This window comes from Scyliorhinus torazame, chromosome 1 (genome assembly GCF_047496885.1).
Source record: "Scyliorhinus torazame isolate Kashiwa2021f chromosome 1, sScyTor2.1, whole genome shotgun sequence".
Lineage (NCBI taxonomy): Eukaryota > Metazoa > Chordata > Chondrichthyes > Carcharhiniformes > Scyliorhinidae > Scyliorhinus > Scyliorhinus torazame.
In genome coordinates, this window is record NC_092707.1 from 234,915,616 (window position 1) to 234,942,938 (window position 27,323).

The following is a 27,323-nucleotide window of genomic DNA, read 5'->3' on the forward strand; positions in this document are numbered from 1 at the left end:
TGGCAACGACACACTGCCAGAGAAGAGCACTCCTAATCTTTGGCTGTGTGCTGAGGTGTGTAGTGACAAATGTCCGCCATCGATCAGAATGATGTCATCACAAAACACATCTACGGCTCACCTCCCCTGTCAATTCCATAGGGACCGCTCTGTCTGTGATACTTGGTCCACTTCTCCATCACCCCAACTCCCCATCACCCTTCCCACAGCACCTTCCCTTGCAATTGTAGAAAGTGCAACATCTGCACCTTTATCTCCTCACCATTCAAGGCCCTATACACTCCTTTCAGGTGGGTGGAACCATAGACACTTGGGTGGACATCCATGGGGTGGGCATCAGCTAATCCTCCTCTCGATGGATACCCAATTGCCCCTGGCTTCCTCATTGAGATAAAAGGGCCGCTGGAGTGAGGCTGAGAAGCCCGGTCATCCTCTGGCGTTGGCACTGATGGATCCCAGCAAGTGACTGCACTATGGAATGCATGTTCTGCAGCAGTGCAGGACAAAGGCCTCGCACCATAGTCTCCATGGTGGTCACCATCCTTGTTGCATTGACCTCATTGCCAGCACAATTACCTCAGATGTAAGGTGGACAGACTCCTCTCTGTAGCCTTTCAATCTGAGTAGTGTACCAGGCATCCCTTCCTGATTTTCCTGGGTTTGCCTTTGGAACTCCAGCAACTGAGGCATGACCGATTCCAGAGGTTTGTCATCTGGCTGAGACTCAGCAGATTCTTGGCCTCCAGTACTCCTCCAACTGCTGGCACCCTGGGACATCCCTGAATGAGCCCGCTGTGGATCTGAAAGCGTGATGTGCTCACCAGATTGTGGCCCCGAGGCTACTCTGGAATAAGGTCTCACTGAGGTGTGTGTGTTTGTGTTGGTTCAGGATGTGGGTGAGGGCGAGTGCTGTGACGGTTCTTTTATGTCAACATCAGTGAATCCCTCCTCTGTACTGCTGTCGTGCTGGATACGAGGGACCTGGCCGGTGGATTTTCTGGTCTGCTTCAATGATGTTCCTGCGAAAGAAAGAAGATGTCATTAGTGCGCATTGGCCTTGAGAGACAGGAGACATGACTCACAGCATTGTTGAATAATGGAAATTGCAGTGCTGGATCTTCACTTGGTTTATCGCTGCTGACCTCACCATCAGCGCAGTGATCAACGTCCTCCCCAGCCAGCTGGATGGCTCTGTCCTCCAAGTCCGTGAGGATCTTGAGTTCTGCCTCCCTCCACTCATCTGCGATCTCTCCCTCTTGTGTGCCAGTTTCTTCTGCATGAAAACAGAGAAAGTGTAAGCAGGATGTGTGGAGATGTGGGCAGATGATAAGGATGCCTGGCATGTGTGGATGGTGAATGGAACCAGCGAGGTGATGAGAACATGACCCACAGGGGAGATGAAGATGTGTGTGGGAGAATAAGTGATGGTTTCCCTTGCACCTACATTACATGAGATCTCTGTGGGTGTGTGAGTTGAGAGTTATGAGAAGGGTGACTTATGAAATGAAATGAAAACCGCTTATTGTCACAAGTAGGCTTCAAATGAAGTTACTATGAAAAGCCCCTAGTCGCCACATTCCGGCGCCTGTTCGGGGAGGCTCTTACGGGAATCGAACCGTGCTGCTGGCTTGCCTTGGTCTGCTTTCAAAGCCAGCAATTTAGCCCTGTGCTAAACAGCCCCTAAACCGTGGCAGAATAGAGATCATTCAGCCTCTTGTGGCACTGGATGGCTGTCCCCTGACCATCGCTGGGTTGTCAACTGCTGCTCGGTTTCCATCCTGAATGTGGGCACATTATATCACGGCAGACCTCTACAGCATCAAGGAGTCTTTCCAGAAAGGCATCTGAGAATTTCGGGGCAAGTTTCCTGGCAACCATCACTTCCCGTGACCAGCGTGTGGCCTCTGTCAACTGGGGCAGCCTCTAAATGTGGCGCCCCAATGTTTACCGTACTGCGGTGATGGCGAGGTTTGAAAAGCAGAGGCCTCCCCTCATCGATATGGCATGGAACCTGTGGATGAAGGTTTAGGCACTAAGTGCTGTACTATATGGTGGTAAAAGCCACCATTGCCTTCGGCAGACTGACTCCTGCTCTTCCTGCCTGTCATCTGCCTTTGCCGATTTCGAACAAAATTTTGGCCACATTCACATTTTCATCCAAAATGAGTTCCGGCCATGAACAGAAAGGTGTGCTTTCAAGGAGTCTTATCAAAGTTCGGGCTATCCCTTAGTTTTATACATAAATAGGTTAAACCAAAAGATTTAAACCATTTTTTTGTGGTAGTACATTTCCTTTTAGGTGGCTTGAACACTGGAAGCTTACATGGAACATGATAATGACCTGAAACTGGAATTTGTGGCAGATATGACGGTGTCAAGCACAGGTGGATGTATACCACTCGGCAAATTGTTCCCACTACCAGTGTCCTACACAAAAAACTCTAATGTTCTAAACACTGTAGTATAAACTGATTGGAAGGCACAACTTGCTAATTCAGCATTTATAATCTTTATTGTCACAAGTCGGCTTACATTAATACTGCAATGAAGTTACTGTGAAAATCCCCTAGTCGCCACATTCTGGTGACTGTTCGGGTACACAGAGGGAGAATTCAGGATGTGTAAATTACCTAACAGCGCATCTTTCAGGACTTATGGGAGGAAACCAGAGCACATGGAGGAAATCCATGCAGACACAGGGAGAACGTGCAGACTCCGCACAGACAGTGACCCAAGCCGGGAATCGAACCTGGAACCCTGGTGCTTTGAAACAACAGTGCTAACCACTGTGCTACCGTGGTCTGTGTCAGTTTGACGTATAGGAACTTAGGATCAGGAGTAGGCATTTCGGCCCCTCAAGCCCACTCTCCCATTTGATAAGATTCTGGTTGTGAACTCAATTCCACTTTTCTGTCTTCCCCATAACCTTGACTCCCATGGCTATCAAAAAATCTAACTCAGCCTTGAATAAATTGAATGATCCATTCTCCACTGCTTTCTGGGGAAGAGAATTTCTCCGAGAGGAAACTAAAATCTCCTCATCTCCGTCTTGAAAGGGTGACCTCTTATTCTTAAACTGTGTCTATTAGTTCTAGTCTCCCAACAAGAGGAAACATTCTCCTGGTATCCATCCTGACAAATCCCCTCAGGGCCTTATATGTTTCAATAAGATCACCTCCCAATCTTCTAAACCCCAATGGGTAGAGGCCCATTCTGTCCATCCTTTCTACATACGGCAAACCCTCCATCCCAGGAGTGAGTGAAGTGAACCTCGCTCTGAACTAATTCTAATACAATGTTTCAATTAAGGAGACCAAAACACCATACTCAAAATGTATCGCCAAGGCCCTGCACAGCTACAGTAAAATTATACTTTTATATTCCATTTCCCTTGTAATAAACCCCAACATTCTATGTGCCTTCCTCAATATTTGTACCTGCGTGTTAATGTTTTGTGATTCATGTACCAGGACACCCAGCTCCCTCTGTACCACAGAGTTCCGCAATCTCTCTCCATTTTATTTTCCTGACAAAAGTGGACAAGTGCACATTTTTCCATATTATACTTGATATGTCAAGTCTTTACACACTCGCTTAACCTATCTATATCACTTCGTCGACTCGCTACTTCCTCTTGTCAACCAACTATTCTACCTATCTTGATGTCATTAGCAAATATAGCTACCATATATTCGGTCTCCTCATCAAAATCATTGATATAATTCAGGTCCCAGCACTGGTCCCGGTGGCACTCCACTAGCTTCACAACCTGAAAAAGATTAATTTGTCCCTATACTTTGCTTCATGTTAGCTAGCCAATCCCCTATCCATGATGATATGTTACCCCCTACACAATAAGCTCTTATTTCCATCTGACACCTGGAGATTTAGCAGCTTTTACAACCAATTGTTTTCCCAGTACCTTGCCCTGATGATGCTGAATGTTTTAAGCATCTCTCTCCCTTTCACTTCTTGAATTTGAAGTATCTTTGCGAAATGTTCGAAGTCTTCTACAGTGAAGACAGACACAAATATTTGCTCAATGCATCCCCCCATTTCTTTGTTTTCCATGAACAATTCCCTGCATTCATTCTCTGGAGGATCAACATGAGCTTTGGTTATTCTTTTCCTTTTTAAATATCTGTAGAAACTCTTAGGGCTGATTGAATGGCCTTATTGAGCCTGACTTGGTGATGTTACGAGACCATTAAATTTGGGACACTCGGGACATTTCACGAGATCTCACAAAACGTTGGGATCTGAATCTCGCCCTCATTGAAGCAGTTAGCTTCACTTAAATATGCCCGCATAGAGTATCCTAGACCCGGGATCGAGCGCCCATGCCTGGGAGACCTCGCTATGGCGCCGTGTAGCTGTGATTTCCACAAACGTGGAGCAGGCGTAACGGCACTTGGGGAAGTCTCCCAAGCGATCGGAGCCCCCCCCCCCCCGATAGTTGGGCTCTGGGCAGGGTCGTACCCTGGCCCGTCCGATGTCACCTGGGCACCTTGACACTGCCAGCCTAGCACCATGGTACTGCCACTGGGTACACTGGTAGTGTACCCTGGCACTGCCATGATGCCCAGGTGGCACTGCTTGGAGAGGCCCCAAGCAAAACAAAGTTCTGTTTAATTGTGCGGTCGTTCTCCGCAATGCAGGCTCTGAGAAACACTCCACTATTCATGCCCAAAATGGGACTCTGTTTTTGTTAAATCACATCCTTAGTATCTGCTTTTATTGGTGGGATTTTCCTGTCTCATCATTTTCCCACCCAAAGTCAATAGACTTTTGGATGCTCTCCAAATTTTACAGTTCCACCCGTGCCAATTCCTGCTGCCGGCAAGACCAGAAAATCCCGGCTTATAATTCTAGATAGTGTTCTCTCACACTAATTTCTCCCTCTTCATTACTTTCTAATCTTTCTTTGCTGGCTCTTAAATAATAATTATCTTAATAATAATCTTTATTGTCACAAATAGGCTTACATTAACACTACAATGAAGTCACTGTGAAAATCCCCTAGTCACCACATTCCGGCGTCTGTTTGGGTACACTGAGGGAGAATTCAGAATGTCCAATTCACCTAATAAGCACGTGTTTCGGGACTTGTGGGAGGAAACCCACACAGACACTGGGAGAACGTGCAGACTCCGCACAGACAGTGACCCAAGCCGGGAATCGAACCTGGGACTCAGGCGCTGTGAAGCAACAGTGCTAACCACTGTGCTACTGTGATCCACTCTCCTGACTTACAACTAACCTGTGAAATGGTTCTTTCAGTTTGATACTATCCTTAACTTCTTTATTTAGTTGCAGACAATGAATCTTTGTCAAAGAACCTTTCTTTTTCATTGGATAAATCTTTATTGAGAGTTGTTAAATATCTCCTTAAAAGTCTGTTACTGCTAGCACTGCTGCCTCGTGGAGCCAAGGACCCAAGTTCGATCCTGGCCTTGGGTCACTGTCCGTGTGGAGTTTGCACATTCTGCCCATGACTGTGAGCATTTTCCCTGTGATTGTCTGGATCTCACCCCCACAACCCAAAGATGTGAAGAATAGATGGACTGACTATGCTAAATTGTCCCTTAATTGGAATTTTAAAAAAAAGTATGTTACTATATCCCAATCCCAAAGCCTTTTACTCATATATAAGGAGCAAGAGGGTAACTAGAGAAAGGGTTGGCCCACTCAAGGACAAAGGAGGAAAGTTATGCGTGGAGTCAGAGAAAATGGGTGAGATTCTTAACGAGTACTTTGCATCGGTATTCACCGAGGAGAGGGGACATGACAGATGTTGAGGTTAAGAATAGATGTTTGATTATTCTAGGTCAAGTCGGCATAAGGAGGGAGGATGTGTTGGGTATTCTAAAAGGCATTAAGGTGGACAAGTCCCCAGGTCCGGATGGGATCTATCCCAGGTTACTGCGGGAAGTGAAAGAGGAAATAGCTGGGGTCTTAACAGATATCTTTGCAGCATCCTTGAACACGGGTGAGGTACCGGAGAATTGCTAATGTTGTCCCCTTGTTTAAGAAGCGTAGCAGGGATAATCCAGGTAATTATAGACCGGTGAACCTGACGTCAGTGGTAGGGAAGCTGCTGGAGAAGATACTGAGGGATAGGATCTATTCCCATTTGGCTTATCAGTGATCAGCAACATGGTTTTGTGCAGGGAAGGTCATGTCTTGCCAACATAATAGAATTCTTTGAGGAAGTGACAAAGTTAATTGATGAGGGAAGGGCTGTAGATGTGATATACATGGACTTCAGTAAGGCGTTGGATAAGGTTCCCCATGGTAGGCTGGTGGAGAAAGTGAAGTCTCATGGGGTCCAGGATGGATAAAGAATTGGCTGGGCAACAGGAGACAGAGAGTTGTAGTGGAAGGGAATTTCTCAAAATGGAGAACCGTGACCAGTGGTGTTCCACAGGGATCCGTGCTGGGACCACTGTTGTTTGTGATATACATAAATGATCTGGAGGAAGTTATATGTGGTCTGATTAGCAAGTTTGCAGATGACACTAAGAATGGTGGGGTAGCAGATAGTGAAGGGGACTGTCAGAGAATACAGCAGAATATATATAGATTGGAGAGTTGGGCAGAGAAATGGCAGATGGAGTTCAATCTGGGCAAATGCGAGGTGATGCATTTTGGAAGATCCAATTCAAGAACGAACTATATGGTAAATGAAAAAGCCCTGGGGAAAATTGATGTACAGAGAGATCTGGGTGTCCAGGTCCATTGTACCCTGAAGGTGGCTGCGCAGGTCGATAGAATGGTCAAAAAGGCATACGGCATTGCTTTCCTTCATCGGAAGGGGTATTGAGTACAAAAATTGGCAGGTCATGTTACAGTTGTATAAGACTTTGGTTTGGCTACATTTGGAATATTGTGTACAGTTCTGGTCGCCACATTACCACAAGGAAGTGGATGCTTTGGAGAGGGTGCAGAGGAGGTTCACCAGGATGTTGCCTGGTATGGAGGGTGCTAGCTATGACGAGAGGGTGAGTAGATTAGGATTATTTTCATTAGAAAGACGGAGGTTGAGGGGGGACCTCATTGAGGTCTACAAAATCATGAGAGGTATATTTTGTAGACCTCAATGAGGTCCCCCCTCAACCTCCGTCTTTCTAATGAAAATAATCCTAATCTACTCACCCTCTCGTCATAGCTAGCACCCTCCATACCAGGCAACATCCTGGTGAACCTCCGAAAAATGGCAGATGGAGTTTAACCCTGATAAGTGCGAGGTGACTCATTTTAGTAGAAAAAATTTGAATGCAGATTACAGGGTCAACGGCAGGTTTCTGAGGAATGTGGAGGAACAGAGAGATCTTGGGGTTCATGTCCACAGATCTCTGAAGGTTGCCACTCAAGTGGATAGAGCCGTGAAGAAGGCCTATAGTGTGTTAGCGTTTATTAACAGGAGCTTGAGCGGGGTTATGCTGCAACTATACATGACCCTGGTGAGACCACATTTGGAGTATTGTGCAGTTCTGGTCACCTCACTATAGGAAGGATGTGGAAGCATTGGAAAGGGTGCAAAGGAGATTTACCAGGATGCTGCTGGTTTGCAGGATAGGTCTTATGAGGAAAGGTTGAGGGAGCTAGGGCTTTTCTCTTTGGAGCGGAAGAGGACGAGAGGCGACTTAATAGAGGTTTATAAGATAATGAGGGGGATAGATAGAGTGGACATTCAGAGACTATTTCCTTGGGTGGATGTAGCTGTTACAAGGGGGCATAACTATAAGGTTCAGGGTGGAAGGTATAGGAGGGATGTCCGAGGTAGGTTCTTTACTCAGAGAGTGGTTAGGGTGTGGAATGGGCTGTCTGCTGTGATAGTGGAGTTGGACACTTTAGGAACTTTCAAGCGGTTATTGGATAGGCACATGGAGCACACCAGAATGACAGGGAGTGGGATAGCTTGATCTTGGTTTTGGACAATGCTCGGCACAACATCGAGGGCCGAAGGGCCTGTTCTGTGCTGTACTGTTCTATGTATAGACAGGGTGGATAGTAAGAAGCTTTTTCCCAGAGTGGGGGACTCAATTACTCGGGGTCACGAGTTCAAGGTGAGAGGGGAAAAGTTTCAGGGAGATATACGTGGAAAATCCTTTACGCAGAGGGTGGTGGGTGCCTGGAACGCATTGCCGGCGAAGGTGGTAGAGGCGGGCACGATACCGTCATTTAAGATGTATCTAGACAGATACATGAATGGGCAGGGAGCAGAGGGAAGTAGATCCTTGGAAAATAGGCGACAGTTTTAGATAGAGCATCTGGATCGGCACATTCTTGGCGGGCCGAAGGGCCTGTTCCTGTGCTGTAATTTTTCTTTGTTCTATATCTCTAATGTCCTACCTTTCAACCTAGTTCCTAATCACTTCAGCCAACTCTGCTTTCATATCTTATAATCCCTTTATTTAGGGTTAAAACACTATTCTTAGACCTGTACTTCTCACTTTCAAACTGAACTTGAAATTTTATATCAACCCTCTGATAATCACCTCTGTACTTGGGTTTTTTAATTATGCTGATAACCAAGTGTATTTTGTACTCATTTGTGGTTTTGTTTGCTTTTAGATTGAGTTTTCTTTGATTGATTACTTTATACATTGTTAACACAGATACAAGAATCAAAAACTTTAAACTGGAACACAGCCCTCAGACCACAAGAGAGACCTCCTTCGGGCCGCAGGAGTCGCAGTACAACCCCAAGTGGGAGGAAGACTCCACTGGATGGAAAACAAATAGGTTTTGACCTTGAACAGAAGGTTTGTATTTTTTATTATCACTAATGTTGCTTTCCTCAGTAAGACATTTCTTCACCCAAAGAATGGTGAGCCTGTGGAATTCATTACCACAGGAAAAACATTAAATATATTCAAGAGGCGGCTAGATATAGCATTTGGGGCGAATGGGATCAAAGCTTTGTGGGGAGAAAGCCGGATTAGGCTATTGAGTTGGATGATCAGCCACGATCGTGATAAATGGCGGAGCAGACTCGAAAGGCCAAAAGACCTCCTCCTGCTCCTATATGCTATGTTTCTATGTATCTATGTAAACTAAGCATTTAATTATGAATCAGTCTGGAGTAATACACCAAATGTTAGGCAGGTACAAACAATGTGTCAAGGAAGTTTGTTTCTTTGTATAAACATGTGTGCATCAGTTTGGCCAGAATAAAACTTCCCCCAGATTTCTTTTTGCCATTTCTTTTTATTCAGCAATTTTGAAGCTGGAAAATACAACTCCATTCAGACTTCTGAAGCACATTTCACTTCATAAAGTAAAAACAGTACATTGAAGGGAGATTGTAGGCAGCCCTTTTTGCATATACACATTAAAAAAAAATCTTGCGTATGATATGCAAGTGCGATAAATAAAATGCTTTGGCCTTATATTCAAAATAGCTCATTAAATTATTTTAAAAATGCCATCATTGAATTTACCTAACATTTAATCAATTGTTTCCTAATTAATTTGTAGTATCCCATTTTTCCATTGGCAAATTTGAACTTATAAAATATGGTTTTGTTATTTACATAGTAAAAACAAAGTGCTCCAGAATGCTGCAGACGATTTATGGTATACAGCAGAAGGAATGACAGGGAATAGCTATTGGATAATGTCCTCTGCTAATGACTTTCCATCCAATTTGATTCCACAAACAGGAGCTTCATTTATTGCTCTAACCCATCTGCAGCTTTCTATGTGGGACCCTCAATAATTGTTTGTCCTTTGTGCAGAACTCTGATTACTGTGCTTTTGCTTTAGCTAGCTATAAGGAATTGTATGTGATTTTTTAGGTTTCACGGCCAAGCTCCGTTTTATCAAGAAGACTATCTACTTATTATAAGAGTAAAGTTACACGTGATGATGTCAGAGAGGAAATCCAGTATCCAGATGGCAAGGTAATTGGGCAATAAAAAGATTTTTAATGCAGTATTTACCAGGGAAAACATTTCAGCTTTTAGTACTTTGCATTTTATAGGGGCAATTCAGTCTTCTCATGAAGAACGCAAACTCTTACCTATTTTTGAATTTATGGATTAATTCAGAATAATTTGCTGTGAAAATGGTCAGTTAGTGTAATGATGGTGATATTGCACTGTCATTTAAGAGGGAATGTATTTGAACCTGTACTGACTTTTACACTTATTTGGTACATTCATTACTACTTTGGCTGGATTTGGAGAAAAAGTACTGCATAGCTTTAGGGAGAGGAAATTGTCAGTACTTAGTACAAGAAGCAGCATTCAGCTTCTTGAGCCTATGCCACCATTCAATCAGTTGGTATCGTGACTCCATTTTATTCACCTTGGCTCTGCATCTATTCCCTTAGCTCACAAAAAACTGGAGGTGGAATTTTCCATTCTGGACACGAAGTGCAATGGCGGGCGGAAAAGGCGAAGCAATCCATCTGCTTTTCAGCTCATTACATATGCATGAACATCAAAGATGGCGTATCCCATGGAGGGGTGGACTGGGATTCATCCGTCCCACCTTGACCTCATTGGATCATCTTTCCGGGGGCCATATCTAAACCGCACCCATGTACATCATTCACTCTCTGCAGCTCAGGACTGATCGTAATGAGTGATAACCCTGAAAGGAAAGAAACCGACTGCCTCCAAGTTCAGTGAGAATGCATTGGGGAATTTCTGGATGCTGTGGTGGAACGCCCGGACATACTTTACCCACATGATGGTAAAAGCAAGTCGGCCAACCTCACCGTGCCAGCTTGAAAGCAGATCACCAGGGCTGTCAGCACCATAGCTGCTTAAAAGAGGACCGCCATCCAGTGCAGGAGGAGCATGAATGATCTCATCCACTTTGCAAATTAACCTTCTCCCCACTCTCAACACACATCCTCACAAGACCAGCTGGAATCTGCCAGGTTACAGTCCACAGGGATCTCACACACTCCCATCACAAGGGACATCACCACTAATTCTCTCACACACACATTGGCATCTTCATCTCTTCTCACATCCTGTGCAGCTTGCGTCCTCAGCCCTTTCACAGGTCCACCTAACACCCAGAGAAGACAGGCATCCTTATCATCTGCCTTGGTGTCCGTCCTGCTCATAATCTGTCTATTTATCTTCATGTAGGAGAAGATCATCCACAACAAAAGGGAGAGATGCCAAAACGGAAGGGGAGAGGGGATGGATGCTGGAGCCCAGGGCCCTCACATAGTACAAAGAGCATGCGACAGAGCTAGACAGCGAGGACTGGGACTGTACCTGCGCCAAGGGTCTCTCAAGCCAGTAAAGACCTACAAACAGCTCGTCGTTCAGTTGACAAAACTTTGAATGCTTTGCAATGATGTAACTATGCAGCCAATCACTAATTATTACTTCTCTCTTTAACAGGCATCAACAGGAAAGGAAGAGGCCCATTGGCTCCTCGTCCATCAACCCTAGGCCCTACACCACCTCGGAAAGGGCATCCCGAGGTCCAACCAGATGTAGAGCCATCATAGTGTTCACCTGCACCTTCCACCAGTGCAGACACACACAACCCAGTGTACCTAGTTGTAGCGCAGGCTCAGGGTCACACTCTTGTGACCACAACACAAAGTTGGGTCCATAGCAGGTAGAGGCAGGGATATACAAGGTTACTGGCTCCTGGAAGACCTCTGGCGGCTAGGTTCTTGCTGAGTCTGAATTAGATGACGAACCTGTGGACATGGCCCCAACAGAGATGTTGGAGCTGCAAAGACAGACATGGGAACATCAGGCAGCGTTGTCCGGTGCCGTAACCAGATTATGGCGGACGATGAACGAGTCTGTTTTTGTTCAGTTTGATGTCGTAGCACCAACATGCCAGCACACCAAGGCCAACACTGGTACGATGGTGGCCGTCATTAGAGATCTTTGCCTGGACATTGCCTCTGATATGCGCTTGGACCTGCACTCCATCGGCGAGCCATAGGTGAGATCCATCAGTGGCTAAGTAAGAGAGGGACGGGCAACTCAATCCCACTTCAGGTGCCCCTTCTCAAGGAGTCAGCAGGGTCCCTCAGGCAAACGTAGGGAGGAGGAGTATCAGCTTACAGAGTAACTCACCTCCTGACCCCCCAAAGCCTATCCACCATCTACAAAGCACAAGTCAGGAGTGTAATGGAATACTCTCCATTTGCCTGGGTGAGTGCATCTCCAACAACACTGAAGAAGCTCTACACCATTCAGGACAAAGCAGCACGCTTGATTGCTCCCGTTTCTACAAACATTCAAACCTCCAACAGTGACGGGCAGCCGTGTGTACCATCTACAAGATGCACAGGTTCCTTAGACAGCAGCTTCCAAACGCTCGACCACTACCAACTAGAAGGACAAGAGCAACAGATACCTGGGAACCCCACCAAGGTTCCCCTCCAAGTCACTCACCACCCTGACTTGGAAATATATTGGCGTTCTTTCACTGTCGCTGGGGCAACATCCTGGAATTCCCTCCATAACCTCAAGGACTGCAGCGGTTCAAGAAGACAACTCACCACCGCCTTCTGAAGGGCAACTAGGGATGGGCAATAAATGCTGGCCAACCAGCGACGCCCACAATCCGTAAATTATTTTTTTTAAAGCTGGACATCCAGGGTCCTTCTACCCAGATGACTCTGAGAAGGTCCAGCTGATCCCAATACCCTCTGCCTGTAACCCATTAGTTGCAGCTCCACAGGCGAGGAGGGTGCACCTGCCCCATATCAGGAGACCCAAAGCAAGCCAGGCCCCTCCTCGTCTCAGCCTCGCTAACGTCATCACAGCCAACAGGGTGTAGCAGTCTGTCTCTACCCCTGCTGTAGATATTGGAGATGCACCAAGACATAGTGGTAGGGAATGGGAAATTAAGATAAATTAGGAGCATAATGATAAAATGGTTGGTCACGATCTATACATAGTGCGCACAAATGTAAATTGATTTTGAATCAGACCACTTCTCATGTTGTGTAAGCCTCTTCTATGTGATTATATGTTCTGTGATCAGTCAAGTGTCACAGATATCTCCCCTCCTCCCAGATGTCCCATTAACTGCCTCTATTTTCTAGTTCTCGAACCATCTCATTACAGTGCCTGACTGTTTTCTACGCAGTATCGACATGAGTGAAGTCTCTGCCTCAAGAACTTGATGGTTAGCCAAGGCATCTCTGACATTAATAAATGTTGCCTTGTGAGTTTAGAACTTGGAGATTGCTTTAGTCCCCAAGGCTTCTGCATTGTACTGTGCACAATGTGGATCTTATAGGATTGAGTGATGACATTCATGGAGTCAGTGCACTTCCCATGTACTTCCCATCAGCCTTGAACATGCTTTAAATACGAACCTAAACTCAGAACTGATGTGCATTCCTGTCTATCTGCAGCGTTACATCACGTCCGCATGACATCTGTACACCACCCCAACAGTTCCCACCCTCCAAACGCCATGATTTTGAGCAATGAACCTCACTGATACATGCTGAACCTTGTGACTCCTGCTATATGGTTAAAGCTGTGCAAGCTAAGAGTTGTGTGCAGAGGCCCCAGGTGTCCGACTTCGACATGGGAAGATGCAGCTCTGGGCCAGAAGGTGCAGCTAGCATCTCACCACATTAAACCCCTCTGCCAGCTCTGAGATGGTGAATTGATATGATATTGTGGTCGTGGGTTCGGAAGGTGCTGTCTAACTTGGTGAGTTACTGCAGTGCATCTTGTAGATGGTAGGGTTTGGATGTTTGTGGAAACAGGAGCAATCAAGCGGGCTGCTTTGTCCAGGATGGTGTTGAGTTTCTTGAGTGTTGTTGGAGCTGCACTCATGGGGTCCATATGAATTTGTGAGACTGTTGGAATAAAAGTTAAGAAGCCTCAAATAGGGTCAGAGTGAGGCTCCGAAACATCTCTGATGTGTGCTCTTTATTGTCAACAATTGGGGTCCTTAAGGCCCAGATGGAGTGTTACCATTTTATTTTGGGCCCACAGATGCCATGGCTAAGCAGCGTGAAACACTGAGAGACTCCAATCGAAGGTACGGTCATTAGAACTTGATAGATATCAGACTCTGCTGCTCCTGAGGCTTTCACAGTCCATTGAAAGGTGAGATGAAGTGTAGCCTCACATCCATTACTGAGAGTTACCGATAACTGCATCTTGAAGAATTATCTAGCGTAGGGGACAGTGGGCCTAAAAAATTGTCCTGCATGTATGATTACCTGTGCAGACAATAGGCAGTGCAGATTCAAAATCAACCTCACACATGAAGGCGAGAACCCAGTAATTGGGTTCCCAGGCTATCCTGGGTAACCCAGGCTATAAGGCAAAGCCAGGCGGAATACCTGAGGCTGGAGCATCCCTACCCAATGATCTGAACAAGTTCTGTGCCCGCTTTGAGCAGTCAGACAATGCATCAGTGCCACCCGCCCCAACAGCCCTGGACACACCCATACCCACTATTAAAGCCTCACTTCTTGAAAGTGAATCTACGGAAAGCGACGGGCCCCGACGGAGTCCCTGGGCGAGCACTCAGAGCCTGCACAGACCAGCTGGTGAGTGTATTCACGGATATCTTCAACACCTCACTCCTCCACTCTGAGGTCCCCACCTCCTTCAAGAAGACCACCATAATACCAGTCCCAAAGAAGAACAAGGTAGCCTGCCTCAACGACTACCGACCGGTGACCAGACATCTATTATCATGAAATGCTTTGAGCGGCGAGTCATGAGACGGATCACTGCCAGCCTTCCAGACGGTCTCGATCGACTGCAGTTTGCCTATCACCGCAACCAGTCCACAGCAGATGCTATCTCCCTGGCTCTACAATCAACACTCGAACACTTCGACAACAAGGACTCCTATGTAAGACTGCTGTTCATAGACTACAGCTCCACCTTCAACACCATTATCCTGACGAGACTAATGACCAAACTCTGCAATCTTGGACTTGACCCCTCCCTGTGCAGCTGGATCCTTGACTTCCTCACCAACAGACCGCAATCTGTCAGGATAGGCAACAGCACTTCCTCCACAATAGTCCTCAACACCGGGGCCCCGCGAGGATGTGTGCTCAGTCCTCTACTGTACTCCCTATACAAACATGACTGTGTGACAAGATTTAACTCCAACTCAATCTATAAGTTTGCGGATGATACAATTGTGGTGGGCCGTATCTCAAACAATGACAAATCAGACTACAGGAGGGAGATAAATCACTTGGTTGCATGGTGTACCGAAAACGACCTCTCTCTAAATGTCGGAAAGACCAAGGAACTGATCATCAACTTCAGGAAGCGTAGCACGACACACACTCCCGTCTGCATCAATGGCTCCGAAGTGGAGATGGTCGATAACTTTACGTTCCTGGGGGTCACCATCACCAACGGTCTGTCCTGGTCCACTCACATTGATGCAACAGTCAAGAAAGCCAAACAACGTCTCTACTTCCTGTGGAAGCTAAAGAAATTTGGCATGTCTGCATCGACTCTCACGAACCTCGAGAGATGTGCGATCGAGAGCATCCTATCCGGCTGCATCAGCCTGGTATGGCAACTGCTCGGTCCAAGATCGCAAGAAGCTGCAGAGTGTAGTAATCTCAGCCCAACGCATCACACAAGCTTGTCACCCTCACATTGATTCTGTCTACACCTCCCGCTGCCTCAGAAAGGCAGACAGCATTATCAGAGACCCCTCCCACCCAGTCATTGCTTTTTTCCAGACTCTTCCATCAGGCAGAAGGTACAGAAGTCTGAAGACCCGCACATCCAGACATAGGAACAGCTTCTTCCCCGCAGCTACAAGACTCCTCAATGACTCCCCCTTGGATTGATCTGTTCCCTGTCAGAACACTATTCGCAACGCCCTCTGCTGCTCTTGCTCATGTATTTGCTTTGTTTGGCATCTTGTTCTCCACTGTAACCAATCGCTGTTTGTCGATGTATCATTTGTCAATGTTCTCTGTTGATTATTCTTTTTGTCTGCTGTGTACGTACTGTGTACTCTGCCGCAGAAAAATACTTTTCACTGTACTTCGGTACATGTGACAATAAATCAAATCAAATCAAAAAATTGTCCTCCTCGAGGTGCCTTGCCAGACTGCAGGCAGACTGCGGATTGCAGTGCTGCTCCTGCCTCTCGAAGGCTGCCATCGACCGTGGAATGTTCACCAGATGCCTGAAAAAGCTGCACCATCTCAGCTCTGCTGAAAAAATGCCCAGTTGCAGTTATTATCCCATAACAGAAATGTCACAAGCTCCCGAGGCTGCCGTTCATTCCAAGGATGAGGACATTGTGATACAAATTGTAATTCCTCATTCAGAGATGGATGTGGTGCATTGAGATGATTATGATCACAACCAACCCTCTCTGACACCCTCATCATCGGAGGAGATAGGCAGCTCCTCCATCTCTCGTTCTGGTAAGACCTCCACCCCTTTCAAGCGGTAGGTCATGCAGAGTGCAGCACGCCACTATGATGTGGGAGACCCTCTGGGGAGACTACTGGAGAGTGCAGCCTGACCTGTCCAGACATTGATAACACATCCTCAAGATGCCAATGGTCCACTTAACCAATAAGTGTGTTGCAAAATGAGCAGCGTTATCCCTCTCCCCTAAGGCTCTTTGTGGCTGCCACATGGGCGTCATCAACCACATCTTTTGCGGGTGGCCTTTGTCACTGAGGAGCTAATCCTGGATCGCTGAGCGCCCACTAATATCTGTGGCACCTGTGCGTGACTCGAGATGTATGTGCCATGGGAGATTCCTAGATATCTCAAACATACCTGCATATAATGTTTCTGGTGGTTGTTGACCAACTTCACGTTGAGGGAATAGAACTCTTTCCTATTGATTAATTGCAGTGGCTACTGCCTGGGCACTTTTAAAGTCACATGAGTGCACTCTTCACATTTGGAAATCCTGAGATCAATACAAGTCCCACTACTCTTGCAACCTGGCTGGCTTATTTCGGGAGAACTGGATGCAATTGGGTGCCTTGCTAAACCAGGCATCCATAATCTCTTGAATGCATTTGTGAGCAGATGCTTGCAAAATACCGCTGAGGTCCCCAGTGGAATCCTGGAATAAGTCACTCGCCAAGCAGTTCAGAGCGGCGGTCACTTTTAGAGCCATTGACAATGGATGGCCCTCGGTCCCTGTGTCATCAACTTCTCCTGGAGAATGTGGTAAATGTGATATCGCTAGACATGTCTTATGATCATTTTGAGGTGAGAGGGATCTTCTGTACGTCCTTGGTCTTGCCAGACTCCTCCATTCAATGACTGTCAGCTACAGCTTCTGTGTCTTGAGAGGCCTGACTGGTGCTTTAACATCAGGATAAGGCTCTTCCTTTAGCTCAGTCTGGCGGCGACAAGCACTTCTTATCCTCCTCCTTAGTTGTGTGATTTCCAGAATGAAAGCAACTTTGCTTGTTTCATCCAGAAGGCACTTGTGCTCGATTCTGCGGAAACAATGAACAGAAGCATGAATGAACATGAGTCTGCAATGGTCGCTTTCCAGTCAATAACTAGGAAATTATTGTGGAACTTATTTCATCCCAATCATTACATCTCCACTCAGGCCCTTGGAGCACTATTACAGTCTTCTGAATCACTAGTAGGGCACCCACCAACCCCCCTCCCAAACGACACAGGCAAGGCAGAGCTTTGACACAGAGACGTGGATCTGACTGTTCTGCCAAGCAAGAGAAGCCTCAGTCAGGACAGTGTCAGACTATATCCTTTGGATTACACACCAGTCCCAACTTGCACTCATATTGTGAGAGTTTTGAGGGAGGGGGCCAGTGGTGTAGTGGGAAACTTTGAGGTGCAGAAACTCTAAGATGGGTTGGCCATACCATTTCTAAATCCACTGTTGAGTTGTTTTCCTATGTATTCATCATTTGAACCCCCCCAAATCAGTAAACTGTGCTTGTTAAGTGAAAAATATTAATGATAATAGGCTGGAGGTGTTTTACTTTGAATTGTATGGTATTTTGAATCATTAGTCTTTAGAATAGCAAGAATTTAATTCAGCAACATCCTACAGGTCAAGTGTCCGTTATCCAAAATTGCTCACGACCAACTGTGCTTTCTGGCCCCAACTAATTTTACACCCCCCCCCCACCCCGCATACTAATAATCTTATATTATTCATTATAATATGGATTTTAATTAGCAGAATAATAGTGTAATTGCCTCATTATTAAGTAATCGATTACACAACCTGATTATTTGGATTTTAGCCCCAATTGTAGCCTAATCCATCCAGTAGGAATGGTAGGGTTTGAATTGAATGCCCAATATATACTCCTGCAATTGACTTTGAGAGGGCATAAAATCAGCAAGATGTAGAACAGTTTTCTGACATGAATCTGCTCTGTGCCCACAAGACCATAAGACACAGGAGCAGAATTAGGCCACTCGGCCTATCGAGTCTGCTCCGCCATTCAATCATGACTGATATTTTTCTCATCCCCATTCTCCTGCCTTCTCCCCATAATCCCTGATCCCCTTATTAATCAAGAACCTATCTATCTCTGTCTTAAAGACACTCGGTGAATTGGCCTCCACAGCCTTCTGTGGCAAAGAGTTCACAGATTCACCACCCTTTGGCTGAAAAAAATCCTCCTCATCTCTGTTTTAAAGGATCGTCCCTTTAGTCTGAGATTGTGTCCTCTGGTTCTAGTTTTTCCTACAAGTGGAAACATCCTCTCCACGTCCACTCTATCCAGACCTCACAGTATCCTGTAAGTTTCAATAAGATCCTCCCTCATCCTTCTAAACTCCAACGAGTACAGATCCAGAGTCCTCAACCGTTCCTCATACGACAAGCCGTTCATTCCAGGGATCATTCTTGTGAACCTCCTCTGGACCCTTTCCAAGGCCAGCACATCCTTCCTTGGATGCGGGGCCCAAAACTGCTCACAATACTCCAAATGGAGTCTGACCAGAGCCTTATACAGCCTCAGATGTACATCCCTGGTCTTGTATTCAAGCCCTCTTGACATGAATGCTAACATTGCATTTGCCTTCTTAACTGCCGACTGAACCTGCACGTTAACGTTAAGAGAATCGTGAACAAGGACTCCCAAGGCCCCCTTCCTTCCTCAATACTACCTGTCCCTCTACAGATCTTTGTATCATCTGCAAACTTAGTAACAGTGCCTTCAGTTCCTTCTTCCAGATCAATAATGTATCTTGTGAACAATTGTGGTCCCAGCACAGACCCCTGAGGCACACCACTAGTCACCGGCTGCCACCCTGAAAAAGACCCCTTTATCCCCATTCTCTGCCTTCTGCCAGTCAGCCAATCCTCTATCCATGCCAGGATCTTACCCTTAACTTATTTAAAAACCTCTTATGCGGCACCTTGTCAAAGGCCTTCTGGAAATCTAAATAAATCATGTCCACTGGTTCTCATTTGGCTAACTTCCTTGTTACCTCCTCAAAGAACTCTAACAGATTGTCAGACATGACCTCCCTTTGACAAAGCAGTGCTGACTCACTCCTATTTTACCATGCACTTCTAAGTACTCCGCAATCTTATCTTTAATAACGGACTCCAAAATTTACCAATGGCCAAAGTCAGGCTAACCGGCCTATAATTTCCCATCTTCTGCCTTCCTCCCTTCTTAAACAGTGGTGTTACATTAGCCACTTTCCAGTCCTCTGGGACCCTTCCTGCCTCCAATAATTCCTGAAAGATCACCACCAATGCCTCCACAATCTCCTCTGCTATCTCTTTTAGGACGCTGAGGTGTAGTCCATCCGGTCCAGGTGACTTATCCACCTTCAAACCTTTCAGTTTCCCCAGAACCTTCTCCTTCGTGATGGCCACTGCACTCACCTCTGCCCCCTGATTCTCCTGGAGCTCTGGCATCCAACTGGTGTGAAGTAACTATTCAGTTCATCTGCCATTTCTTTGAGCGCAAATGAAAATTTTTGTGATTTGTTTATCATGTTTGAATAACTCGAATGGGAGCTGAATTTTCCTTATTTTCCTTAGCTGCAAAAAAGATGCTTGTTGATTTATATTCTAAATAAGTTTGTGAGGATCATTTAACCTTTACCAGTTGGTTATTGTGCAACATTTTAAGGATTCAATTGGTACTGTTTGTGTGATTGTTCCTCATAGGGAATTTTAGTTTGAGTAACGTTACTTGAAGTTTTGGGAACAAAAATACACCAAATGCTCTTAGAATTTCCACATTTACATAATTAATATATCAAAGATTGGCAAAATCGAAAGATACATCTATTATGTTGAGGTGACCATCTATCTTATTTCCGCCCAGTTGGAGCAGTTCTTGATGAATGGAAGTCGAATCATCACCTTTCGGAATGGCACAAGAAAGGAGGTCAGTGCAGATGGCCAATCTGTCACTATCACATTCTTCAATGGAGATGTGAAAACATTCATGCCAGACCAGAAAGTGGTATGTGCAATTATCGTCTACCGTAGTTGTTGCAAGCCTCCGAAAACACCACCACAAGCTAATTCAAATATTGAAAAAAACACTGTATCACTGCTTTGAGATATTCTTACAGACGATAGTTTCAAAATATAATCTATTCATGTTGAGCTCCTTAACTTTCAAGACTTGCAGTAAAGATCAATCCATTGGTTTCTTCCTTATGTTTCTCAGAATATAAAACAGCCTAGATTTTTACAATTTAAAAAATATAAAAAATACAACTATCATAACCTGATCTTTATATTGAATCTCATTCCTGTCGATATTGGAGGAATCTGTGTGATTTCAGTGAATACAAGAGCAGGGATGTACTTCTGAAGCTGTATACGGCTCAGGTCAGACCCCATTTGGAATATTGTGAGCGGTTTTGGGCCCTGTATGTAAGGAAGGATGTGCTGGCCTTGGAGACGGTCCAGAGGAGGTTCACAAGAATGATCTCCGGAATGTCATGAGGAGCCAATGAGGACTCTGGGTCTGTACTCGATGGAACTTAGAAGGATGAGGGGGGATCTCATTGAAACTTACAGAATACTGCGAGACCTAGATAGAGTGAACGTGGAGAGAATGTTTCCACTAGTAGAAGAAACTAGAACCCAAGGGCACAGCCTAAGATTGAAGGGACAATCCTTTTAAACAGAGATGAGGAATTTCTTCACCCAGAGGGTGGTGAATCTGTGAAACTCTTTGCTGCAGAAGGCTGTGGAGGCCAAGTCACTGAGTGTCTTTAAGACAGAGATAGATAGGTTCTTGAATAAGAAAGGGATCAGGGGTTATGAGGAGAAGGCAGGAGAATGGGGATGAGAAACGTATCAGCCATGATTGAATGGCGGAGCAGACTAGATGGGCCGAATGGCCTAATTCTACTTCTATGCCTTTGGTCTTATCCCAGAATCTTGCAACACATACTGGAGGCTGGTTTAGCTCAGTTGGTTGCACAGCTGGTTTGTGATGCAGAATAAGGCCAACCGCACGGGTTCAATTGCCGCATCGGCTGATGTTATTCATGAAGGCCCCGCCTTCTCAACCTTTCCCCTCGCCTGAGGTGTGGTGATCCTCGGGGTAAATCACCACCAGTCAGCTCTCCCGCTCAAAGGTGAAAGCAGATTATGGTTATCTGGGGCATGGCCACTTTACTTTATTTTGGTAAACCATTTTTGATGAGACATCCACTGGCATTTAAATTTAAACTCATTGAAAATAAGGTGAGAAGATGGTGGGGACATTATTCAGACAAATTAAAAGTCATGAATATAGATAGCCACATATTCATTGCTCACAGTCGCGTTCTTACCTCTCACTGAGAAATTATTTGTTGATGGTGGCAGCAGGGGCAGAGCAATAGAAGGGTCAAGATTTCAGGATGCACTCCCTGTCCATGCAACAGGGTGTACAAACTGATGCTCAGAAGACCAGCACCTCTTGGAGCTTAATAGGCCAGCATAATTTCCATTCGCTACTCTTCACAAAACTCCGACCCCCATGTTTGCTGATACAAAGCTGTGCTGTAACCAATCATTCACCGTTGTATGCCCCCTCATTCGTTCCCATTAATTCATGCCTTTCCAGTCATCAGGCAGCAACTGAAATGGCAAATTCTCACAACCAAGAATAGGCAACCTAGCAAAGTGGTAGCAAAGTAATAGAATTCTTTTACGGGATTTAGGAGTCACTGGCTAAGCTAGCATTTTTATTGACCATCCCTAATTTCCCTTGAGAAGGTGGTCTTGAACTGCTGCAGTCCATGTGGTGTAGGTAGATGCACTATGCTCTTTGGGAGTTTCAGGATTTTGACCCAGCATTTTGACAGTGAAGGAACGGCAATATAGTTCCCAGTCAGGATAGTGTGTGGCTTGGAGGGGAACTGGCAGGAGGCGGTGTTCCCCTTCCTTTGTCCTTCTGGGTGGTAGAGGTTGCAGGTTTGGAGTGTGCCGTTGAAGGACCCTTGGTGAGTTCTTTCCATATCAAGTCTGCAGATATCAAGTGAGAGATCCATTAGACAGTTAAAAGTTCATTATTTTCATCCCCACATGGCTCCTATGATCTGCCCATGGTAGATACTGGGAGAGTAGCTACGGAAGTGGCATGGTTGGTAAATGGAAGGGGCATATAGATATGAGGGGGCGAGGAGGTATAATTGAGTGGGCATGGAGGAGGATGATTCATAGAATCACAGAATTTACAGTGCAGAAGGAGGCCATTCGGCCCATCGAATCTGCACCAGCTCTTGGAAAGAGCACCCTACTTAAGCCCATGCCTCCACCCTATCCCCATAACCCAGTAACCCTATCTCACCTTTTTAGACACTGAGGGCAATTTATCATGGCCAATCCACCTAAACTGCACATCTTTGGACTGTGGGAGGAAACCGGAGTACCCGGAGGAAACCCACGCAGATTAATAACAATCTTTATCACAAATAGGCTTACATTAACACTGCAATAAAGTTACTGTGAAAATGCACTAGGCATGATTAGGCATGGAGGAACCATAGGAAATGGGTAGGAATGTGAGGGTTGAGGGCCTAGCAGCTTCTAAAAGTTAGCAGACCAGACTTTATCCATTAACTGAGGCAGGTATGCCAAGTCAGAAAATTTCTTGACATGAGTTACTTGCTTCAGTCGTGACAATCCAAGATCTAATTATTTCATATATCTCTGAACAAAATAAACAAGCTCTTTTTATAATCTCTTATAGTTTCAGGCCATATGCAAAGATTTTTATTCCGCCCACAGAGTACAAGACCAAGGAGGTCAATTTAAAACTTTACACATCGCTGATTAGATCTCAGCTAGAGTATTGTGTCCAAATCTGTACCCCACACTTTGGAAAGGAATTCATGGGGATGGTGCAGAGGAGATTTAACAGAATGGCAATGCAGTTACCTGATGAGAATGGAAAAGCAAGAGTTGTTTTTCTTAGAGCAAAGAAGTTAAAGGGAAGATTTAGTCAAGATGTTCAAAATTATGAGAGCTGGCAAATTAACCGTCCTTTACCCCTGACCGCATGACTCACCATATGCTGATCTCAATTCTATATTAGCCTCCAGGGTATGTGCAGTGCCAGTGTCTGAGCTGGTAACCACAAGTGTCAGATCAAGTGACAGTGCCTCTTCAATAGTGCTGTGCTGTGGCTCTCTACCTCTCTGTAAAGTTATTAGAGTTCTTGTTGGACTGATACCAGGTCCTTGAGTCCAGACTCCAGGGTTTGACCTCTCTATCCACCTGCTCCCACTCCTCCTGGGAGTGGTTCATCAGGGCCTCCTAGCGCCCATGGAACCATGGCCTCTATCATCCTACCCACTTCCTCCATTATTAATGTCTCCAGTGCTATGTCCATCATGCTGGAACCCTCTGTTTGCCCTGGTGTTCACTTTGACATCATTTGAATTGCGGTCTTATTCTTTAGTGCAGCTTCCCTTTGAAGGAAGATTGCCCTTGACAACAGCACATTAGCTGCATACCATTGTTTCTGAACAAGCTACTGGGCTGGCCTGCTGAATGCAGAGACTACCAGCAGTGTTAAGAAGAAGCCAGTGGCACTAAACCCAAGCACCAGATGATACAATCACGCAGATGAGGCACGCATCAAATTTAATTTCTCACCCACAGTGTCAGCTTCGCGTGTTGGACCGCACTACACATGGTTTATACCTCAACAAATGTAAGGGCCTTCGCATATGGAAGGAAGCAATCAAAAAGAAAAATGCTTAAAGAAATGAGAGTCTAAAATAAGTAAGATCTTCTGGACTCTTGCAGATTTACTACTATGCTGATGCAAAGACAACTCATACTACATATCCAAATGGAATGGAGATGTTACAGTTTCCCAATAACCAGATAGGTGGGTGTTTTATTAAGCCAAAGTGAATAATGATTCATGATTTGCATTCAATTTGTTTTTTATCAGTCATTTCTTAGCTCTTTCTCTCCTTAGCCCTGGAAAGATACTCAATAGCCATCTAAGCTTTCCCTAAAACTGTGTAAAAAAAAAAGTATAGCCCTCTCTTTAATTGTCTGCATCTTTTAAAAAATTAATACGCACACAAGCATCTGTTCCAAAGCTAGCACGTTTCTTCCACATGTCAGCATGGTAGCACAGTGGGCAGCATGATAGCACAGTGGTGTCCAAAAAAGGTTAGGTGGGGTTACGGGGATAGGGAGGAGGTGTGGGCTTCTCTTTCAAAGGGCTGGTGCAGACTCAATGGGCCGAATGGCCTCCTGCACTGTAAATTCTATGATTCTATGCATAACTATGATCATAAGCTGACTACATAAAAATTGGGTACAACATTTGGTACAAATTTGCACCTGTTTCAGAACATTTAGGTGTAATCTGCACATATGTTGGAAAATTCAGACTTGTATGTCAGAAAACTGTTCAACTGTGAGGCATTGAAAATTAACTTCCATTTATATAGTACTTCTCATGTCTTCAAGATGGTCTCAACCACTGAACAAACAATAATCAAAAACAGAAAATACTGGACAATCTCAACAGGTCTGACAGCATCTGTGGAGAGCGAAGGGAGCTAACCTTTTGAGTCTGGATGACTCTTTGTCCAAGCCTGAGAGGACTGGAAATGGGGTCAGATTTATACAGTTGTGGGGGAGTGTGAAGCAGTGGGGGTGGATAGGTGTCAGCAATACAAACAATAATTGTGTTTCTCAACGTCATCACTTTTCTGTTGTAAGACATATGTGATCTTCAATTACATTGATATTGAATTCAAGCAAAAAGATAAATGTTTTGATGACTGTGTTTGATTCGGAGAATTTCAATACTCTTCTTTAAACAGTGCAATAGGAAATATTTACACCTACCTGAAAAGGCTGACAGCCAAAATATATCATCTAACCTTAAAGGCAATGTAGTACTCCCTCAGTGCTGCACTGAAATGTCAACCTAGATTATTCATTGCCTGAAGTAAAGTTTGAATTCATGAACTACTGACTCAAAGCCAAGTTGACATTCTGACACCAGCATGTCTTTGCACCTGATATTCACATAAATATACTTCCAACGCAAGTCAATTGAGAACCTGTGAAAACAGGGAACTCCCTGGTTGGGGGGGAATTTGTGTCAAATGTGATGAAACCGAAAATTGGCAAGTCATGTTGGTCCACTCCAACACTATTAGTTCTTGCATTTTCATGTTTTCAAATGACAGTTCTCTTACGATCTTGGTGATACGTTATTTCTTGTCTTTCAGAAAAGCATTACCCTGATGGTAAGAAGGAAATACTATTTCCAGACCAGACAGTCAAACATCTTTTTACTGATGGTCATGAAAAGAGCATATTCCCAGATGGGACAATAGTGAATCTGCAGAAGTAAGTGTATTTTCCGTGTTGAATTGTGTATCTCTCTCCTATTTTCCTGGTGAATTGTGTCTCTCTCCTATTCCCCTGTGTAACCAAGTGTATTTCACTCCTATTCTCTCTGAGTTGTTGCACGTTCGGGTGTATCTGCCTTTGACTCTTGCCTGCGATCCATTTTTACTCCTGATAATCTTTATTATTGTCACAAGTAGGCTTACATTAACACTGCAATGAAGTTACTGAGAAAATCCCCATGTCACCATATTCCAGCGCCTGTTCAGGTACACTGAGGGAGAATTCAGAATGTCCAAAAAACCTAACCAGCACGTCTTTCGGGACTTGTGGGCGGAAACCGGAGCACCCGGAGGAAACCCATGCAGACACAGGGAGAATGATCAGACTCCTGTCCTGCCACCTATCCGATCCAAATTATAATTAATAGCTTTTCCTTGTTAACTCATTGTTCATGATTTATTATGTACATTGTTGCCTGGAGGTATTCATAGTTTCTTATCAAAATCCACAGAATTATACAATACAGAAGAAGCCCTTCGGTTCATCAAGCCTGCAAAAAATTACTCTAAATCCACACTAATTCCACTTCCCAGTGCTTGGCCCATAGCCTTGAATGGTATGGCATTTCAAGTGCTCATCCAAGTGCTTTTTAAAGATTGTGAGGTTTCCTGCCTCAACTACCCTCCAGGCACCTCTGGATGGAGAATACTTTCCTAAAATCGCCTCTTAATCCACTGCCTTTCACCTTAAATTTATGCCCCATTGTCATTGTCCCTGCAACTGAGGGGAACAACTGCTTTCTATCTACCCTGCCCATGTCCATCATAATCCTATACACTTCAATCATGCCCCCTCTCAGCCTTCTCTGCTCCAAAGAAAAGAGCCCAAGCTTATCCAGCCTCTTCATAGCTAAAATGCCCCATCGCAGGCAATTTCCTGGTGAATTTCCTTTGCACCCTCTCCAGTGCAATCACATTCTTCCTAAAGTGCAGTGACCGGAACTGAACACCATACTCCAGCTGTGGCTTAACCAAACTCCTGTACAGCTCCAGCATAACCTCCCTGTTCTTATAGTCTACGCCATAACTGATAAAGGCAAGTGCTCCATATGCCTTCTTAACTGCCTTATTAATCTGTCCTGCCACCTTCAAGGATCTGCGGACAAGAACCCAAAGATTTCTCTGTTCCTCTGAGTTTCCTAGTGCCCTGCCATCCATTGAATACTCCCTTGTCATGTTACTCCTTCCAAAGTGCATCACCTCATACTTTTCAGGGTTAAATTCTATCTGCAGCTGATCTGCCCATCTGACCATTCCGTCTATATCCACCTGTAACCTAAGACCTTCTTCTTCACTGTCAACTACCCGGCCAATCTTCCTGTCATCTGCAAACTTCCTTATCATCCTCCCCACATTTTCTTTGATATTGTTTATACAAATCACAAACAATAAGGGACCCAGCACTGATCCCTGTGGTAAGTCACTGGACACCAGCCTCCAGCCTTCTACCAATACACTCTGTCTCTTATCACTAAGCCAAATTAGGACCCA

The 27,323-nt window shown here is 45.0% G+C and overlaps 1 protein-coding gene across 5 annotated transcripts in view; it reads left to right on the forward strand.

The window, feature by feature from the left end:
* LOC140419553 (uncharacterized) overlaps window positions 1–27,323 on the forward strand; it is a 215,735-nt gene that overhangs the window by 180,681 nt on the left and 7,731 nt on the right. For all 5 annotated transcript variants that reach the window (XM_072503474.1, XM_072503458.1, XM_072503464.1 and 2 more), the window contains 5 exons: window positions 8,622–8,768; window positions 9,804–9,908; window positions 20,261–20,401; window positions 24,196–24,280; window positions 25,650–25,770. In XM_072503474.1, the coding sequence (XP_072359575.1) occupies window positions 8,622–8,768; window positions 9,804–9,908; window positions 20,261–20,401; window positions 24,196–24,280; window positions 25,650–25,770 (599 nt within the window). The remainder of the gene's footprint in view (window positions 1–8,621; window positions 8,769–9,803; window positions 9,909–20,260; window positions 20,402–24,195; window positions 24,281–25,649; window positions 25,771–27,323) is intronic.